The following is a 15,387-nucleotide window of genomic DNA, read 5'->3' on the forward strand; positions in this document are numbered from 1 at the left end:
AAGCTCAGTGTCAGCGAGGACAAGCATGCATGCAAGCGTGTGGGTCTTTTCCGAGGCCATCCGAGGGAGCCTGCTGACACCAGACCCAACTCCTAATTTGCTTTTATTAGGTGTTGCAGTAGGGTCATAAATGATAGTTTATGCAGAGCTTTACCAAGGGGGGTGAGGAAGGGGTGGCGATTGGTACAGGGTCCTTGGGGAAATTTGGCCCCCATAAAGTTTGGCTAACCTTAATTAAAGTGCAGGTTTCTGTACTCACAGTTGTATCAGCCTGGGTAGCTTGAATGCTTTCACAGGAAGCTGGGTGATCCTGTTTTTGCTCAAACGAAGAGTCAGCAGCGACCGTGACAGACCATCAAATGCTCCAGACTCCAGGCTGCTGATGCGATTGCTTGCCAAGTTGCTGGAACGATTCAGGAGAGAAAATGTTGTGGCAGTAGGAGGCCTTCCTCACTCCTTACAGGCCCAGACCCAGCAGGGGCTGCTAGGAACCATCTAAGACACACCCAGAGCGACAGATCTCCACTGAGTCCTTTATCTCCAGGCTGCCAAGCCCATCCTGACTCAAGACAGGGAACCTGGGCATGCTGGTAGCAGACTGCCTGGTGAGGAGACACCGAGGCAGACCATGCTTCAGCACACTTCTGCTGATGGGGACGACACTAACCTTTCCCCACCCCAACAGCACAGCACAAGGCCTGCCTCAAGAGAACCTGTGGGTTCCTTCTTCACCACCAACTAGTTCACACTGGACAGAAAAGCCCTAAAAGCAAAAGTCAATTAGGAGTCAATATCAGTGGGTTTTACACTTCGGAGAAACAGCCTTTATTTAATCCTGAAGTGGTTCTGACTGTACAATTTACATAATGAAAATGTGCAAACCATTCATTTAAATAATTCTAACACCTTCAAGAAGCACTTAAGAGACCTCTGTGAGTCCTTTAGAAAAGAAGACATATATCTTCACAGGGCTACACCTTATACGTGTCAGGGGAGCCTCCTGTGACCACCCAGGAGGGGACTCTTCCTCAAAATACAGGGCAGTGTACTCAGATGCAAGCAGCTCCCAGAACAAATTCTATCAAGAAGTAAAACGACAAGACATAGCCAACGATACAGTCTCCTCCCGAGAGGCCACCCCACTGCACACCTCTCTTCCTGCCATCCCCAGCCAAAAGCCTGAGTGAAAACGAGACAGACAGAGACTCTTCAACCGCAATGGTTATGTGCCAAGAGGGGGTGAGGCGCTTCGGATCCCGCCATCAGGCAGCAGCCCAGAGCAGGGCACATAAGGACTCTGTAGATGGGGCTGGACTGTTTGTTCTCAGCACTCCCGATTACAGAGCAATCGGTGTGATGACGACATGGCAGTCAACGGCCACCAACAGAAAGTGCCCTCTGCATCTGTGCAGGGAAAGAACAATGCAACCCAGGGGAGCAGTCAGTGCTTCTCTGTGCCACATAAGAAGCACCAGGTGGTAGCTGGACACCTTTTGAAAGCCCCCTCCCAGGGCTTTATAGAAGAGCCAGGGCCTCTTGTTCCCAATACTTGTGCTTTGATGAACCCTCAAAAGCAATCACTTCTCTTCCTGGAGTCTCAGAATGACTGGAAAAGATGTACCATGTGTCATCCTTCCTGAGAAGATGGGTCACAGTGAGCCCCAAAGCAGCCTTACAAATGAGCTGCAGAATAACTCAGAAGCAGCAGCAAGACAGGAGATGAAATGCATTTATAACTAGGAACTGTCTCTTTAGCTTGTGTCTTCAATTCCTCCCCAAAGCAGTGTGTTCCTACCTGCAGTGAGTGGATTACAGAGGTTTAGCTTCTTCATTCCTGTCTGCCATCCACTCAGTGTGAGGCAGGTACTGAGACATGTTTTTAAAAAAAAAATAGACATCTAAACAACTACAAAGCCGAGTAACTGCCCTCTCCAAAGGAGCCAGCCACAACATGGCTTATTCGAAAGGTCTCTAATGATACACTGTCGTTGAACCTGTCTCCCTGGGATGCGCACCCACTCACCACCCAACCACTCCCTCCAAGTTTCTCTGGGAGACAGCTCAGAGCATGAGAGCAAAACTAGACTTGTGAGCAGAGAGACTGGGCCTGACTTCTGGGCTCTGCACTGTGAGAGGCAAGTTCCTTAGACAGCCATAGGGTACCACAGGGTTTGGAAATGCTCTAAAATGGGTGCCCAAGGGACCATGGGTAGACCCCACTCTTGGCCTGCCAAAGGTCTGCACAACCTCACGAACTTAGCCCAGCCAGGGCCAGAGTGAAGCAAGCACCCATCCTGTGTCTAGGACTGAGCACCAGGGCAGTCATTACAAGGCCTGGAAGCTGGGGTACATGGATGGCAGAGACACTTACAGCTCCCTTACACGCAGGCCATTCGGGAAACAAGAGCTCCGGATTTCCGTGATGTTGTTCAAGCTCAGATCCAGAACTTCCAAGGACAGGTACGACTTCAGCTGGCTTCCATCTATACTGAGAATCTTGTTGTGCTGCCTGAAACAGAGCAGGGGGTGAGACTTCAGCCCCCACCTCCCACACTGTGGATCCTGTGGATCCTGTGCTGCCTCAAACAGAGCAGGGGGTGAGACTTCAGCCCCCGCCTCCCACACTGTGGATCCTGTGGATCCTGTGCTGCCTCAGACAGAGCAGGGGGTGAGGCAACAAACTCTTATCCTCCCCACTGGTTTTTTTTTTTTTTTTTTGTGATTTTACTTTGACCTAAAATTACAATTCAGGAACATTCAATATGTGATCTATTCCTCTGTCTATTGCATTGTCATCTGCTGGCTCGGTGTTATATATAGGCTCTTCTATGCAGAATAAGCTCTTTGCCTCAGCTGTTCCACCCAAGAGAAGAAAATAGGGTGCTGACATGTCCAGTGCCCAGCGATAGATGACATGCAAGTACACCAAGCTGCCCCAATCCCACCCCATCGCTGATCTCTGGTGCCTAGTCTAGCATTATGACTAAAGACTGCTGGCACCAGAGCCCAGAGCGCAGTTGTTTGTTTGATTTTTAACTTATTTATTTTTATTTTATGAGCATTCGTGTTTTGCCTGCATGTATGTCTGTATGAGGGTGTCAAGTCTCCTGGAATTGAAGTTACAGACAGTTGTGAGCTGTCATGTAGGTTCTGGGAATTGAACCCAGGTCCTGTAGAAGAGCAGTTAGTGCTCTTAACTGCTGAGCCATTTTTCTGTAGACCAGGCTGGCCTTGAACTCACAGAGATCTGCCTGGCTCTGCCTCTGAGCCATCATTCCAGCCCCCCGCCCCCCAAGAGCTCAGTTTAATCCTACTGAATACGTCACAACACAAGTTAAGTCTCCCGTCATGTACTGTATCCCAGGCATGAAGACAGAAAGGACTGCAAAGAATACAAAGATGATGATGGCCAAACCTGACTCTGAAGTGAGACAGGAGCTCATTGCTGGACCCAGCTGGAACCAAATCCCAGAATCCCCACCCTTGGGGACTTTGGGCCTCAGTTTCCTCATCTGAGAGATGAGGCTACAGCCTGCTCCCTGAAACCACACTAAAGCACCTGGAGGGCACTGTGGTGCTTAACTTCCTGCCATGACTTCTTCTCACCTTTAATCCTCTTTCTGCAAAAACCAAAACCTAACCAGCGAGCATTAGCAACAGCCGGCAAGGGGGTGTGGGCTGGGCACTGATGTGGGCTTGGCTCTGCCTGGAGGGGTCACAGTGAAGTTCGCTGGGTGTTAGGTAGTGCTGGGACTGCCGATCCCAGCCACACACTCTGCCAGCTATGAGTAAACAGGGGCAGCTCTCCAACCAATCAAAAGCCTTTTGGAACAAAACCCCAAAGAGCCTGGTGTTGCTTACCAAGTGGCATCTCCTTTAAACAAACACTTGACCAAATCGGTTCCAACAGGCATAAACAAGGACCTCTTTCCCAGAAGCTCTGGGACTCTCAGGCTCCTTTGTTCTCTTCACAAGTCTCCCAGGCCCTGAAACTCAAAATGCATTTGCACAACTGTGCTGAGGGAGAGACAAACTTTACCTCTCCTGGCCCCTCCCCAAGCTACTTCCTGAGTCCTTCATTAATGTCTTTAATAGGGCAGTCTCTTCAGTTTGCTGACTCCAAAAGGAAAATAGAAGCTTTATTATGTAAAGTATGGGAAGAAAAAGAACAAGAAATAAAGGACACAGCGCTGGGCCTCATCCGGGAACTCTGAATATAGTACCAGGGAGCCAGGAACAGAGGACCTGGGCAGAGAAAGCACAGGCTCCACACAAAGCGTCTGGCACCCGAGGCCTTCCACAAGCAAGCCCGGGGACAGTCTAGCCCCTCTCCTCTCCCCCACACCTCCTCTCTGTCGCCTGTCTTTGTCTTTTGTCTTACACTTTTTCTTCTTTCTCGGCAGTCTATTTATCCACTGAACCGCATTCTAGGCCCCCATTCTGGATAAATGCCACTGTGAAGAGGACAAGACATTTTCACACAGTGGAAAAGTTCCCCACTGAGCAGAGAAGGCAGCCATGGAGATGGAGGGACTGTGGGAGTGAGGCATGAGCTCTGGGAAGATGAGCCAGGAAGAAGGAAGGATCCGGGAAAGGCCTGAGAGAAGGGCTGAGGCGGGAAGCCAGGCGGGGAGATCAGGAGCTGGTCAGACTTAAGAGCTGGCTTGTCGGGCTAAACCAAACCAAGAGGCACTCTGTGGGCCAAGTGAGAGAAACAGGGACAAGGGAATTAGAAGAGGGCCTCGGGAACCTGCACCACCCCAGAGAAGCATGGCTGGTCAGCGAAGACCTCCAGTGAGCAGTGCCACCTGCAGTCAGTTCCCAGCCCAGCAGTCTAACAAGCCAGTGGGGTCCCTAGTGCAACAGGGAAGACACGTGCAGACTACGTTTGGGAACTGGGGTGAAGGCTCAGAAGAGGGCCAACTTTCGGATCCTGCGGATCTCACACCTCAGATTTAAGCAAATGCATTCACACAAGACACTCAGGAGGAAAAAATCATCAGACCTCCACTGCACACGTGCGAACTTTCTTTTTATCATCCCTGAAACCACAAAGACAGACAACGGTTTACAAAGTACTTGCACTTGCACTTTCTTGACTATTAAACCTAATTCAGAGATGACTTCAAGAACTGTACACAGGTCCATGAAAATATAGCATTGTTTTCCATACAGAACTGAAGCATTCAGGGATAAGGTATCTCTACATTTCGACAACAGAACATTCTGATTAAAATATCAACCAAGGGGGCTGGAGAGATGACTCAGATCTCTTCCAGAAAACCTGAGTTCAGATCCCAGCACCCATGTTAGTTGCTCACAACAGCCTGTAACAGCAGCTCAGGGGATCTAATATCACCTTATGGCCTCTAATCTAAAGCCACCCTGGGACATGAATAGCACCCACGTTAGTTGCTCACAACAGCCTGTAACAGCAGCTCAGGGGATCTAATATCACCTTATGGCCTCTAATCTAAAGCCACCCTGGGACATGAATACCGTCACACAAACACACACACCAAAGAAAAATAATGTTTTTAATCAGCAGAGGACTTACACAGACATTCTCCAAAGAAGATACACAAATGCTCAGCAGGTATCAGTGTTTGTATAGAAACATAGGTCAGTTACGATAGCTGCTATCAAAGGAACACATGTACATGAGAGTGTAGAGAAATTAGACTACGGCAAGCAGTGGGGGAGTGAGGGTGCTTTAGAAAACAGTTAACTATCTAAAACATTAGCACACCCCCAAACCGGAAGTCAGATCTCATGGACACTTTCACGTGTTCACAGAAAGTATTATTCAAAATATTCAAAAGATGAAACAACCCACATGTCCAGTGGCAGGTGAGTAGATAAGGAAAATGGGATATAAACTACAGCTTTCCTAAACTATGTGTATCACCTATATGGGGGTCACATGACAATGTACGGAGGCTGCAAACTTTTCGTAGTAGATTTCTGAATGCACAATGACAAAATACTAATTCAAAACTGAATGTGTAATGGATCCACACTGTTTCTGATGGCACTGGCCCATGGTGTTTCACAGGGCTTCACTGCAGCCGAGATTCTGAACGCACAAAAGCCTGGACTGCATATGTTGACATGCCAAGGAAACACAACAGTTCACATTCCAAACACTGTCTGTTGCAAACCTGTGTTTTTACTGTACTGTCTATAGATATACCAAAGAAATGTTTCAGAATAATGTATTACTTATTGTCGGTAAATGTTTCATTTGTGTACCTATTTTATACACCCGGTACACAAAATAAGCATTGAATGCCCACCACTGTGTAAGTTTTCTGTTATTATAGACACAAAATCATTTGATTCTAAAAACAAAGACTTAAATTTCCTGTCACTACTGAGCACGTATCAAATTAGTGTATCTGAGTTATATTCAAATGTTACATTTTTTTAAATTGTTGTTTCAGTTGCTGACTTCAGTTTCTTACACACACAAAAACTGTTCAGTGAATTTTGGTTTAAATTAAGATAGAATTTCCAACAATTTGAGCATGGACCTAAACATACGTTTACCACTTTGTACAACATATACAAAATGGCATTCTTAGCACTAACAATTATATATTTTTTAAAAACTTCACTTTATTATTATCTTTATGTGTATGAGTGTTTTGGTTGCATACATGTCTGTGTACAGGTATTTGTGGTACCCTCAGAGGCCAGAAGAGAGTGTGGGGTCTTCTGTTACTAGAGTTACAGACTGTTGTGAGTCACCATGTGGGTGCTGGGAATCAAAATGGGGTCCCTTGGAAAAGCAGCCAGTTTTTAACCACTGAGCCATCACTCCAGCCCCCAATGATAAATTTTAAAAAAGATTTATTTGTGTGTGTCCGCACATGTATGCACATGTGTACGTGTGGTGGAGGTATGCAAGCCTGTGCATGTGTGCAGACCTGAAGAGCACTGGATCTCTCAGAGCTGGAGCTACAGGTGTCTGCAGAATGCTGAGTATTACATAGGTACTAGGATCCAAGTTCGAGCCCTAACCCTAACCCTGAGGACTGCAAGTCTGAGGCCAGCCTCAACTACACAGCAGTTCTAGAGAGTTCTAGGTACCCTGGGCTACATGATGAGACCATGTTTCAAAAAGGAAGGGAGGGAGGGCAGGCAGGCACCAAAAACTAAAATAGAAAGATGGTTCCAAAGTCAAGGGCTTTTTAAAAAAGACAATGAAGATTGGTTGGTAATGGACATGGAGTCTTAGTATTGCAAGATAGGAAATGGTTCAAGATAGGCTGCACAAAAACAACAAAAAATACTAAAATTTTCTGCTTAATTTTTTAATATATATTTTATCACAGTTTTAAAGGAAAACAAAATGATTCTTGGTTCATGAGACTCTGCTGAAAACAAATGGCTATGGTTCCTCACTCAGGCCTCCAAGGCACAGTATCTGCCACGGGCCTGCCTAACCTACTCCTCCACTTCATATGCTCTGCCCCATGTCTGTCCTAACACTGGGCAGGCCACAGGGCCCTTGTACTTCCTGCTCCTATAGCCTGGAATGCTGCTTCTCCAGGGACCCACTTGTCTCATCCCTTACTCCCTGTCTTTATTCAAGTATCATCTCCTGGTGAGGCCTTTTCCTGGCTACTCTTTCTAGAATCACACACCTGCATGCACTGCCTCCCATCACCTGCCCTGTCCTTCTCTATGCTCTAATTGTTATCTGATAAACTGGGTACTCGCTTATCTAGTTCACCATCTTCTTTCCCACGATGGCATGGCGCCATGAAGAAAGACACACCTCTATGCCCGACTGCTTCCAGGCATTAGAAGGGTACAGATGCTCAATACAGGTCCCAAGAGTGAATGCACCTACTTTCAAAAGGGCTAAGGGTGAGCATACAAATGGGATTCACTGGTATTCTTGCAGCAGAAACTGTCCAAGCCAAGAACTCCAGGCAGAATCAAGAGGAGCAGAAAGGAGTTTGCCATGGCACAGATCTTGTGACAGCCCTGCCCAGCTACAAATGCCCGTACCATGCCCAAGGCAGCCCAGCTGCTGAGAACACACACCATATTCCCTTCATTGCTGCTCTCAACTACAGTCTGGGCCCCAAGCAACCCTTCCTGAACACCTGTCCAAGTTCAGAATGTGGATGTTGAAGCTCTGATCCTGCAGAACTCTGCACACTTCTTGAAGGACAATCTGTGTGCATGAGATCTGACAATCCTGGCATCTCCACCCAAGAATGGGCACTCTTGCTCTGAAACACGGCACAGTCCTACTGAAGATGTGCTGTGAGTATTGTCACCCAAGATCACAGCCCAGTGGTGCCACTAGGTATGACTCTTCAAGAGTCCCATTTGTAAAGTGGAGTATGAAGATCCTATAACCATGGGCTAATATGACCTGACATGTACCAGCAGTTGCTTAATAAAAAGGTCCTTGTTTTATGAGTCACATTGTATCCTCAGAAGCAAGCTATGGATCTAGTCCACAGGAAGTGCTTTGAAAAGAAAAAGTGAGTGAGAACAATGAACGGATGACTGGTTCCCTTCAACTCCTTTGCAACATTTCAATGCACAGGCAAGCCTGGCTCCCCTCTCAGGAACAAAGGACTGAGTCAGAGCTCTCAGCTCCACTTAGGAACCAGGCCTGCTTCAGCTGCAGAATGCCACCCCCAGCCCCTGCAACAACCAAGCTGACTCAGGGAGCCAGACTTCAAAGCAAATTCAAGACGGTCCTCAACCAGCTGGGGTAGATCACCTTCTCATTTCCACAGCAAGCTCATATCCTTGACCCATGAGTGCCAACACCCCCAAACCCATTTCTTCTTAGTCACTGGCTTTCGCTCTAGCTCTCCATCCTTAAGTCTAGAGAAAATAACCAGCATTCAGATCACACAGGAAAGCCATCCCACCTCCCCGCTGAAAGCAGAGGGCTCTCGCAGAGGGCCTGGAGAGCCTATCTGCTGCCCCAACTCAGGACAGCATACTACTTCACAAAACTCCCTATTCTTTTTGTTTGCTTCTTTGCTTAAGACAAAGTCTTAGAACCCAGGTCAGAAAACACACTGTTCTTTTTTTTTTTTTTTTTTTTTGGTTTTTCGAGACAGGGTTTCTCTGTGTAGCTTTGCGCCTCTCCTGGAACTCACTTGGTAGCCCAGGCTGGCCTCGAACTCACAGAGATCCGCCTGGCTCTGCCTCCCGAGTGCTGGGATTAAAGGCGTGCGCCACCACCGCCCGGCAAAACACACTGTTCTTAATGAATATCCAAACAAGTCATTTTACATCACTTGTTAACCTGAGTGCTCACTTCCCTAGAAGGTCCCTATTCATCTCCAAGTTCTTAACTGTAGCTGATCAATTGCTGCATGTCATATAGCCGGCCCGAGGCAAAACAGTGAAACCAAACAGCAACCTAATCAGGTAACTATGGCTACCACTTCTTCTCAGATGGTTCAAAGCAATGAACTCAAAGTTCTGTTGGAATTTAAATCGAATGAGGTCACAGCTAAGATGCAGGAGGAGCTGAGAGGCCAACCCAGAAGAACTTGACTCTTGGCTTGGCCCACTCAAGAGGTTCTCCTAGTACGTTCTATTTCTTGAGCAACTCTGATGGGTCTGTGTAAACCAGCCTCCACCAGGTGGCCCAGCTCTGCCCCAACTTGCCAGGGTTCTACATGAATAGCATGTGGTACAGGACCTGTGGGACCAAGCCTCAGCAAGCATGGCAGATGGGAGCAAAGGCCCCACAATGGAGGGAGGAAGAGTGGTTCCCCAGAGAACACCTTCTCCCAGCTGCTGTCAGAGGACTACATCCATCTCCTCATGGGGTGGGTGAAGCTGCAAAAGGACACACTTCAGTTTTACAAAAGGCAAGGACAGGGGACAGCACTGTGCTAGGAATAATGTCAATGGCCCCATCAAAGGAACACAAAGCTAGTGATTCTGCAGCCAGGAATTTGGGGGTAGCGGGTGGCAGCCTGGTCACATGGCACTCACTTCCAACCAGTGTCAGTTTACCCCCGGGGCTGCCCTCTGGGGTAAGGAAAACTTAATACAGCAGAAGTCTATTAAAGCAACACCTGTTAAAGGCTTCAAAAATAATATCAGTCTTCAAAGGAGGAGGGCAGGCATGCTAAGCTCCCTCCATTTGGCTACATTTTCAGAGCTGATATTAGACAGTAAAGCAGATGGAGGCATGCAAAACCAACACTTAAAACTTTTTATCATGAGCATTTGTTCCACTACACCCTGTGAAAGCCTAGTTCACAAGGTCCCCTTAGTAGTGGAAAAGATCTTATGTCACAGATCATAGCTAGGAGGAAAGGGTGAGTGGATCAAAGGCACAGGGACATGTTGAGTGGAAATTTCTGGTTCCTGAAATTATGTACCTATTGTCTATACCAGTAAACTTACTCTATAATAGGCCAGGTGGTGAACAACTTAAGTTTTGTGGGCCATGTGGTCTTTGTCACAACTACTCAAATTCTGCTGCTATAGTGTTTAAGCAGCATAGACAATACACAATCAGAGGGTTGTGTTCCATTGAAACTTGACTTACAAAAATAATCGGTAGACCAGGACTGGCCACACGCTATTATCTGCCACCTTCTTGATAGCAGGGCAATCAGTTTTTGTTTCTAGGAGAGACTCTAGCTCTAGGTCTGATAGTTTGTAACTGTGTGTCAATCTGCTTTCTCAACCCGGTTTGGCTACCTGCAAAACTGTGCTGAACATCCCTCTGCAGAGACACCCTCCCTTTCTTCCTCTGCCCATGTCACTACGATGGCATTACTATTGCACTCTTTACTGCCTATGTCTTTTCGAGCTCTTCAGAAAGTAAAATGAAACCTAAATTACCAGCTTTGTATGTTCCTCAGAGATGACCCAGGTTACATCCTGGAGCCAGTGGAAAGAGACAAACCAATGAGGCTGCTGTGGAGAATACAGAGAGCCACCCTGCGGGTCTCTCCTCTATAACTCTCCCAGCTATTCTGAAGCAGACCGAAGCTGGCCAACTCACCAGTCCTCACATCCAATCATGGATGACCTTTAGTTCTTCCAAACCATTATGGTAAAGTCCATTCCTCGAATGTAGACTCTAACAAGAAATAAAAAATCTTCCATAATTTTAAATCACTGAAGTTAGCAAAATCCAAACTACAGCTCTTTGCTTGACCCTCCAAAGGAAACATAGTTTTTACACAATCTAGACCTGAACAGGAAAAAACTGTAACATACCTAGCATACCTCCGGCTCTCTCACCTCCAGCCCGCCCTCACCACAGGATCCTGGGAGACAGTTAATCAAACTCTCCACCAGGGCAGCTCTGACTGCTTAGAGCACTTTGTACATCATGGTGGTGCTCTGGGATTCTGGGACTGCCAGGTAGCACACAGCTCACTACGCACATGTAGCAGGCACTCAAAGTCTGGTCAGAACAACTGAAGGCACCCACCCATCCATAGGTGCCGTGGGCAACTACAGTACAGCTTAACACATTGTACCTGTAACTGGCGCAATGTGAGTATCTGGAGATTGGCACTGAGGGTAAAACTTAGTGCAGCATTGAGTGGCCCTCATGCTACTTAGGGAGGTATTTGCATTCAAATGTCTCATGATGTAAACCACACCAAAGACAGAATGCAGATGATGAGTTCAAACAGGGCAGGCCACATGATACTAGCAGCTATTTATTTATAAACATTTTACGCTATAAAAGCCACACTGAGACTTTTATGCATAAATTATACATGCAGAGTTCAATGTATTTTTATAAAAGGTGCACATACAACCCACAAGAGCATCATTCAGATCACAACAGAAAACTGCCACCTCCTGATCTCTTAGCTGTTATTCTTCTTAAACCAAACCTATAATTTCTTCCAGTCATGAATAATTGTGCCTATTTTAATGCTTTATATACACAAAATTATTCCACATAAATTCATCTATATCTGGCTACTTTCACTCACATTTTGAGATCCACCCAGACTGTTCTTTCCTACTGAGTGTGTGTGCATGCGTGTCTTTGTGTGTTTGACAGAGTTTTGGGTGTTTGGGTGTGTGCGTGTGTGTGTGTGTGTGTGTGTGTGACAGAGTCTGGGTGTGTAGCCCAGGCTGGCACTATTCTCTCCTAAAGCTTGAGCCTCCATCCGTCCTCCTGGGATCATAGGCACATGCCTCCATCCCAACTTCAGCATGCTGTTTCTATTGAAGAAATACACAGAAATTTGTTTTCTCATTGCATTTTTAAAGCAGCACTGGGGTATTTCCAGCTGGGACTAGTGTGGAAATCATAACCATGAACACAGATGAGTCTTCTGAACGTGGTTGTTGGTGTGTATCTGTGTGTTCTCTGGCAGGCATGCACATCTCTAGCCTCACACTAACACTAGTAGTTTTCTTTTAGACTAAATTCTCCAAGGTTGAAATGAACCTGAGAAACGGTTTGTTCCAAGTGCCCATTTCATGCTGTTTCATTTAACCATTTTCAGAAGTCATACCTTGCTCACCCACCCCCACTTCCACACCTCTCAGTAAAATATATTACAAGGGCCAGTGATATGGTTCAGTGGATAAGGACACTTGCAGCCAAGTCTAACCACCTAAGTTCAATCCTTGGGACCCACAGGGTGGAAAGTGACTACTGGCTCCTGAAAGAAAGACTATCTATCTATCTATCTATCTATCTATCTATCTATCTATCTATCTATCTATCTATCTCTGAGTAAGTGTAAAAAAATTAAGTATTAGGAATATAGCTCAGGGCCACAGAATATGGCCAAGTTCAATTTAATCATCTTGTTTAGCTGTTAGATGATGACCCAATGAGCAGAAAATGATGATAACAAGTGTAAGGTATAAATTGACAAGAATAATGTTAAGATAAATGCCCATATGCATCCTGAATGCAGGGCCCAGGAGAGTCTTAAACCAAGTGAGTACAGAAGACCTTTGAAAGGCCAACCTAAAGAAAAATTCAACACGACAATCACAAGTATCATTCCCCCACTAGCCTGGTTTATAACCATCTTCCTAAAGTGAAAACCAAAACCATCTGCCCCATTGTACAAACTGACCACCTGCTTGAAGACACTGGTGTCTTGAAAGAGACAGCCCAGTTCAGATGATCTGGTGGACAGGAAGTGAGAAGCAGCATAAGCAGGTCTCTTGCTCACTGCCTCTCTCCTTCCCCTGCTCTGGTGAATCACCCATTCCCTGGGGAATTTTGGCAGATTCTGTCTGGCTGCAGATGACATTCTGGATCTGTTTATTCAGGTGGAGACTGGATAAAAAACAAGAGCAGCCCAGTGGCAGGATAAACGACCTCCGCCAGGCAGGGTCAACTCTCCTAAGGCAGGACTGGGCTGTGTCAACCAATCTCCCAGGCGGCTCACTTCCTTCAGGACCAATGACCCCCTTGGGGGTCTTCAACAGACAGTTTCCATTAACTCTTTGAAAAAAAAAAATGTGATGCCTCAAGCCCATGTAAATGCATGTTCCAGGGACCCTGCTGCAGTAGATCCCACTTGGTTCTGCGGCCATCGGCCTCCAAGTATTGAGTTAGAAGCTTCAGGTTTGCAATGAAGATCCCAAGGACGATCAAGTGGCAGCCAGCACTAAGTCTAGAGTGACCAGCCCGGGGAGAATTGGTTCATGAAGACACAGTCCAAACTGTCGGGTTGTTGCTGCATTCCATATAAAGATGCACAAATAAAACAGTAACAAAGAAATGGCCTGAGGAAAATGTCACTGCTGGGTGAAAAGGCTTCCTAATACACACTTCTGAAGGAGAACATTCTGAGCAAATTAAAAACACCAAGACAGCAAGTCAACAGTAGTTGTCAAAAGGGCTAGATAGGGAGGAAGGTGGGGCAGGTCACACTGGAGCCTCAGGATAGTCACTGCACAATTTTCAAACCAACAGAATATCCAACGCCAAGAGTGAATCCTAACATAGATTCTACACTTTCGTTAGGGGTAATGTTTCAATCAATGTTGGTTCATCAGGTCTGAACAATGAACCACAGGAAGACAAGGGAAACAAAGGCTGGGGTGGGGGTGGGGTACAGGAATGCTCTGTACTTTAGTTATTCTACAAACCTGCAACTGCTCTAAAAGTGTATTAATTAAAACAGAATCTCAGCCAGGTGTGGGTGGCTCATGCCTATAACCCAGCAATCCGGAGAGAACGCCAGGGAAGACTGAGCTTGAAGCAGCCTAGTGAGTCCAAAGTCAGCCTGGTCTGCAAAGTGAGACCCTGTCTTCAATCTCTGCCCCCACCTCAAAAAGTCTTCTGGAGTAGTTAGTTTGCATTCCTGAGGTCACAGCAGATGTATGGCTGTGAGTTTTCACTTCTTTCTTTACTGCTATATCCTCAGTATCCAGAAAAACACTTAGAATATAGAAATTTCTCCACCAGAGTTTGTTGAGCAAACAAGTGAATTACAACTCTAGCTCAACCTCCTGACAACTACATAGAAGAAAACAGAGGTAAAACCACCCAATCCAACATTTTTAACAAGGAAAAGGAGTTAAAAGTAAAGCAGAGAATGAACTGTCTTTTTCAGGTACGGAACCTGCAGGCAATCTTAAACAAACAGTAGGGAGAAGTGAGTTTCTGAGGTCCTTACACCTTTCCGGTGATCACTTAGCCCCAGACACTGAGCTTCATGGATGCTCAGCAAGGGTGAGACATTGCTAGGTCAAGAAAGGCTGCCTAGTGCTTCTTTTTGCCTGGCTCTGGGACAGCAAGCTAAGGGTCATCTGAGTGTCACCTAAACAATGTCTCTCCACTCCCTCAGGAGAGTGCCTATCAGATGCCACTGACCAGTGTGCTCTGAAAGCCACATCTGCCTCTATCCCTGAGGACACAGGCTGAGCCTCCCCAACACTGGGCAGGGATTTCTGAGGGCCTGGACTTCCTTCCATGCCTGCAGGAATGGAATTTGTCCTGGCATCTTGGCAGGGCAACATGGTATCAATTGGAGTCAGGAGACAGAAATCAAGGCAAGACCAGTCACTTCCATCAGAATTTCCATCTACATACAGACATCTTAAATGGAAAAGCCACAAGTGTTTATCGTTCCTAGTCAAGGCCACCCTGGCCACCAGATACTCTCTCAGCTTTATCTTCCCCCAAATTATTTTCCTTGTTTCAGACCCCAGTCACATACACCTGCTACCTCACAGACCCCAGCACACCCATGGTGCTTCTGTGCACCACATCATTCCCCTCTACTAGACCCTAGCCCTCATGTGTTCCTGTAAGTCAGCAGACCACCAGACTGTCAAGCCTCTAGCCCTTGCTGAAGCAAACAGCTAGGGCTACTGCAAGGCTGGCCTGGCCTTGTCTGACTTAGAATAGCAAGCCTAAGGCCAGTCTCTTACACAGTC

The 15,387-nt window shown here is 46.5% G+C and overlaps 1 protein-coding gene across 3 annotated transcripts in view; it reads right to left on the bottom strand.

Moving 5' to 3' along the window:
- Lrig1 (leucine rich repeats and immunoglobulin like domains 1) overlaps window positions 1–15,387 on the bottom strand; it is a 104,806-nt gene that overhangs the window by 27,829 nt on the left and 61,590 nt on the right. For all 3 annotated transcript variants that reach the window (XM_052721760.1, XM_052721761.1, XM_052721759.1), the window contains 2 exons: window positions 2,372–2,509; window positions 260–403 (listed from right to left, as the gene is read on the bottom strand). In XM_052721760.1, coding sequence (XP_052577720.1) covers window positions 260–403; window positions 2,372–2,509 — 282 coding nt within the window. The remainder of the gene's footprint in view (window positions 1–259; window positions 404–2,371; window positions 2,510–15,387) is intronic.

Source organism: Peromyscus californicus, unplaced genomic scaffold (genome assembly GCF_007827085.1).
Source record: "Peromyscus californicus insignis strain IS unplaced genomic scaffold, ASM782708v3 Scaffold_6__1_contigs__length_162567912, whole genome shotgun sequence".
In the NCBI taxonomy this organism is placed as follows: Eukaryota; Metazoa; Chordata; class Mammalia; order Rodentia; family Cricetidae; genus Peromyscus; species Peromyscus californicus.